General features: G+C 39.1%; 1 protein-coding gene across 1 annotated transcript in view; it reads left to right on the top strand.

Moving 5' to 3' along the window:
- The first annotated feature begins 571 nt into the window (after positions 1 to 571).
- Positions 572 to 6,000, top strand: part of LOC117782823 (neurogenic locus Notch protein) — a 47,961-nt gene continuing 42,532 nt past the window's right edge. The window contains exon 1 of the mRNA XM_034619873.1: positions 572 to 1,621. Within this exon, the coding sequence (XP_034475764.1) occupies positions 1,495 to 1,621 (127 nt within the window). The 5' untranslated portion in view covers positions 572 to 1,494. The remainder of the gene's footprint in view (positions 1,622 to 6,000) is intronic.

Below are 6,000 nucleotides of genomic sequence, written 5' to 3'. Positions count from 1 at the left end.
ACAAACATTTCAAAATGACAAAAGACTTTAAGCCCCCTGCATATTCCATCAACTCTATCAATTTGCTTAGGATATCTCAAAAAACAAAAAAGTTTTTCATACTCGTACTTGACTTTGTTTAAAGTCTCTAGCTCTTATAGTCTCTGACATCGGACAGACGGGCATGGCTAGATCGATTCGGCTGTTGATCCTGATCAAGAACATGTAAACTTTATGGGGTCTGCCACGCCTCCTTCTGCCTGTTACATATATTCTGCCAAACAAATTATACCCTTTTTTGCCCATTTTTAATTGGGTACAGAGTAAATAACATTAATAACACCTTCAATATTTTAGCTTTTTTTTGCCTGCCAGTCAAAAACAGCTTTTTTTGGTATCAAATGCTGGCAGCACTGCTTACAGGCGCTCGTTGAGCGTCCGGTTTGCAATGGATCTCGGCTCAGTGGCTTGTTCAGAGAGAGAGAGAGAGAGAGAGAGCACTCATGAGAGCATAAGCACGAGAGAGAGTCGGTTGTCGTTGTCTGTTTTCGGGGGTTCAGCCAAGCGACGCTCGTGAGCGCGGCTCAAAGTGTTGCGAGTCGTGAAACGAAACGGATATCGAGGCGGACAGTCTGCATATAGAAAATTGCAATAGCATGGGATTTTATTTTTTTTGAGTGCCTCCTCTCAATTGTGTATGTCTGTGCGTGTATGTGAAGTGTAAAAGCAACGCAAAAATTTAACTCACACCGCAGGCAAAGAAACGAAAACAACAACAACAACATCGAGAGAAATACGAAGAGGCAACAACAATATGGCGTTTAATGCCGCCGCATGCAAAAATTGCAGCATGCGATTGCGGCGCGGCGATTAATACAAATATCGCTATCGAGCTATAGTTCAGTATCGCTATCGTTATCGCTATCGCTATCGTCATCAAAATATTCAAATATTCATTTTTTTTTTCTATTATTTTTTCCACTTTGTGTCCTTTGTGTTCGTGTGTCTGTGCATGTGCAAACAAATCAAGTTAAAGGAAAATTCGAAAAAATCAAATAAAATAAGCACAGAAACAACAACGCGACTCCTATACGCTTTTATGTGCGTGTGTGTGTGAGTGTGAGAAAGGAAGCAACGCGTTTTGTCATCGTTGTTGTTGTCTTTGTCTTGTCCTCTCTTTGAATATCATCCGCTTCAGTTAATTTCAAAGTTTGTTGCGGTTGCGCGTGGAAATGTCGCCGTCGTCAGCGTCGACGTCGGCGTCGCTGCATACAACAAACGGCAATGCGCGGCACTTAATTGTTCTATTCGCCTGGCTGCAAAATACATAAAAAAAATTAAATTAAAATAGTAAAAACAAATTGAAAAAAAAAACCAAAAGTCAAAGTGAGACAACAACAAACAACACACTTAAATTACTACACATACAACAACAACATCTGCAACAACAACAACAACACCAAACCACTAGCAAAAACTCAAAAGCATAAAACGCAAATATTAAACTGGATTACAATGCAGTTGCAGCGCAGCAGACGTCGCTGTCGCGCACACACAATTTGGATTAACGAAATGTTTGCGGGCGTCGCGCTGCTGCTGCCGCTGCTGGCGCTAGCTAATTTCAGCAGCGCACAAGCGACGGGTAAGTGAATAAAAAAAAAGCAAAAAAAAAAAGCAAAGAATAAAACAAAAAAAAAGCAAATCAAATAAAACAATATTTTATTTTTTTGGCATGCATTTTGATTGAGTCTGCATTTTCGTTCGTTCTGTTCGTTTCCCTTTCTATTTGTTTCTTTTATTCCTTTTCGCCTCACTGTTCGTTGCTGCTGTCGCTCCTGTCTGCCTGCCAGAGTACGGACAGGTGGTCGCTCATTCGCTCTCTGGCTGCGCACGCTCTCTCATTACCCGCGCTCTCTCGCTCTCGCTCTCTCTCTCTCTGCCTGCCGCTCATGCTCAGATTTCTGTGTGCTGCGCTGCTTCTGCGCGGCTTGAACATTTTGCTTCTTCTTTGTTTTATTACCGTCGGCAGCCTTTCGTTTCGTTTCATACCATTTTGTCTCATTGCGATATGTACACACAAGATGTATGACAGTTGACACTGTTATACTTGCTCGCATATTATTTCTATTGTCAACTTCCTGTGGCTCTGCTGTAAACTCAGTTCGCTGTCGCTTGTCTTTGGGGCTTTTGTAGACTCCCAATAATAATTAGTCTCACTTGTCCAAGTTTTGTACCTCACTATTTGCCAACACACACACATACAAACAAGAAGAACTCAACTCAAGTTGAGCTCTAGGGTCTCTTGGGGTCTGTAGAATATGCAGACATCAATGCAAGAGCCAAAAGAAAATACAATATTTGCATATGGGCCTCTTCGCTTCGGGGCACGGCTCTTGTCTAATCATTGTGTCAACAGAACATTCCGTCTTAGCATTTACTCCTTACCCGTATACACATACACAAAAGTGTGTGTACTTAGGTGTAGGTGTTGTAGTTGTAGTTGTATTTGGTTTCAGCAGTATGTACTCTCATTGCCCTAACGTATGTCAAATTTCCAAGAATTATAATAAAAAAAACATTGCTTTTCACTGGAAGACTGTAAAAAAAGGTAGTATTATCAGTAAGCACATGGTTTATGTGCTTTGTCAGTCAGACGATCCTGTTGATCAGAGTTGTCATACATTAGCAGAAAGTTAAATTAAGTAGAATTGGAATTTAGGGTTATGTATATAAATCAACTATTCCAAAGCATAGCTTCCATCAAAATTCATGCATACAATTGACAGCTTTGTTTATAATACTGACAACTTTGGCATGTCAAGTTTTTACTTTATTTTTACGATTTCCTCGACTCAATTTCCTCCAACTAAAAACAACACGTTCACTCCTATGATATTGACAAAGTTTAGCATTTTGCTTATCGGATACGCTCTCCATTAAGGCCCATTAAATGCCGCGACAAATTAACGGCGCTTGGTCTGTTAATACACAAAGGCAGGTGAAGGCAGAAACAAAAACAACAACAGGAGAAGTTAAAGTTGCTTAGCAAAAAAAACTCAACTTTCCCATTCATTTCATTCACATTGACATTTAAGCATTGTGCGCTCATTTGTTTAATATTATGCAGACAACAACAAAAAGTTTTTAACATTTTTGCATGCATTTTAATAAATGACGCCCGGCATTGAGCCACGCCCATTTGAAACTAGCGCCTAAAGAGCATTCAACTTTCGCTTGTCATCTCTGAGATTTTGTTGCAGCTGACAAAATCGTGTTGCAAGAAGGAGGATCTGCAACGAACGAACAAACGAGAGACTGAACGGTGGCAGCTCCCCCTCTGTGTGGAACATGGAGCCTGGAGTTGAGCATAACGGTTTTTGTGTAGCAGCAGCCGCAGCAGCAGCAGCAGCAGGAACAACCACCGAGACATTGAAACCACCGCACCACCGACAGAAAAGCGACAGCTGCCAGCTACAGGGACGAATCACCAGAGGGAGACTCGACTTGTGGAATACTGCAACAACCCCTAAGCATATTGCACAGGCGCGTCCTTTTTACTGTTTGCTCTTCAGATCAAATTACGGATAAACAGCAGGGCACGAAAGAGACAGATAGCGAGCGAGACAGAGAGAGAGAGAGAGAACATGTGTACATATGTACATATATAGTGAGTGGTACATCTACCTCTCTACCTAGGCAGACCGAACCGATACGATACGAACCGAAACGAGCTGAAACAAGTTCTCGAGATACTTTTGTATCTCGTCGTCGTCGTCGACATTTCAATGTCGCGTTCTCCCTGCACTTTTAGCCAGCTCTCTCTCTCTCTCTCTCTCTCTCTGTCTGTCTCTACGCCTGCCTTGACTGCAAAAGTATTTCCTGTCTTCTGCCTTCTCTCTCCAAATCCCTCTTCCTCTCTATCCTTATCCTTCTGAGCGCACCCTAAAAACATTAAAAATTTCTTGACTCAACGCGTTCTTTCCCAAAATTATTGTAAGTCACGCACAAGCTGACTGTTAGATCTTGTCCTTAATTATCCCACTTCTTGGCATATGGGAATTACAGACTCAACCATAAATAACGATAGTCTTGCCCATAAGGAAATCATGTATTCGATTGTGACTCTAGAAAAAAATGCAAAATAAGTTTAAGAACCGCTTATAGAGTGACATTCCAGATTCAATGAAACAGTAAAAATATTGCATAAATGATATTAAGTTGCTCTTGGAATATCGATTAACTAGTCTTATTTATTATGGAGTAGATTAATCTGGGTTTTACCTTTACTTAAAATTATTACTGCAAATGAATTCTCATAATTATTAGAAATAGATCAAGTAAGTGTAACTAAAGTGAGGAAAACTAAGAAAGGAAATATTTCAAAATAATATTAATAATAATAGTAATAAATATAATGTTATGAAAGCTTTAAAAAAAAAACGAACAAAATAGCAACATTGATTTAATGTACAACTGGATAAAAGATTAGTTTACTATATCCACAGACCCGAGTGTATATAATAAAAATTATCTTTAAAGTAAAAACCTTTCCATGTGATACCAAAAGAAAATACTAAGTGGATAAATTCTTAAGGCAAAAACTTCACCACATGTCAACATTGAGCAAAGATTACTATATATAAAAATGAACGAATTGAGAAAGGATAATTGAAAAAAGAAGTGTTTTAAGTCTTTCTTTCGATTCACACAATTAGTCTGGATATAATTAAGTGTCTTCCGGCGATAACCGATACACACAGGAGCACAATGTCAACTTGTGTGAAAGTTGTTGCCCAATTGAAGTCTGTCTGTCGCCTGCTTGAATATCATCATCGTCACTGGAGTGTCTCTTCGTCTCTCCTCAGTCTGTCTCTGTTTTGGGTGCCTGTTTTATACGGGACACTTATCGCCCATTTGCTGTCACATTTATTAATTAATCGATGCCGCCTTTTGGTAACTTTCTCAGCACTTAAGCGAGTTGGTAACTTAAGACTTAATTAAAAAACCAAAAAAAAAAAAAAAATAATATAATAATAAAAAAAATAAGAATGTAAGCGACGCTTGCTAATTTTGTGATGCGTTAAATCTGAAACAAATGCCGAGAGTCGATCAAAAAAAAAAAAAAGAACAACAACAACAAGAAGTAGAAGAAGATGAAAGCAAAGTAAGGTAAATGCAGCAGTTGGCCGAAAACGAAATAAACCCGTTTAAAGGCCCTCTTGCATATTGATTATAATGCTCTGTTACTTGATACCACCTTAAGATGATAATGATGATGATCAACAACATCATCATCATCATCTTGTTGAGGTTGCAGAGCAGTTCCGTTTAGCCAAGCGATCCTGTTTTTTTGTTGGCAAAAAAAAATAAAAAATACGAAAAAGAGAGTGAGAAAGAGAAAGAGATGGCCAAGTTGTTGTGTTTCTTTTTTTTTGATTATTTGTATACATACATACATATATTTGGGCGGTCAGGTAGAATTTTGCGGAGCTCCGAAAATCAGAGATTGTAAAGTAATGCTGATATTTGAGCCATGTTGCAAGTTATTGTAAGTTGCACGTTGCACGTTGCTTTCCCATGGAGACAAAGTCATAGTGAGCATAGTATTAAAGTTAAAGACTCGATTGGACATATTGGACATTGCATAAACATGACTCTCTGTCATTGTTCCCATCATCAACATCAACAACAACATCAGCTTGGCATCAGTCGAGCATCAGCATCAAAGTTTTCTGTTTAAAGTTGGCATTGCCATAGATGAGCTTGGACTGAACAACTTTCCAAGGCGGCTGCTGCTGCTGCTGTGTCTATGTGTGTGTGTGTGTGTGTGTGTGTGTATGTTGCTGGGAAAATGCCGCAAATGGTTAGACAAAACTGTTTGGAATCAGTTGGGGAACTTGGATGCATGTTAGGCAGCTCAATTTGGCTTAAACTAATTATGAAAGCAGCTAGCCAATCTTTAAACCTTCCACTTTGGTTCGGTTTGGTTTGGTTAAGTGTAATTAAATCTCACAAAATCAA

The sequence above is a fragment of the Drosophila innubila genome, chromosome X (assembly GCF_004354385.1).
Source record: "Drosophila innubila isolate TH190305 chromosome X, UK_Dinn_1.0, whole genome shotgun sequence".
Lineage (NCBI taxonomy): Eukaryota > Metazoa > Arthropoda > Insecta > Diptera > Drosophilidae > Drosophila > Drosophila innubila.
This window is presented reverse-complemented; position numbering and strand designations above follow the sequence as displayed.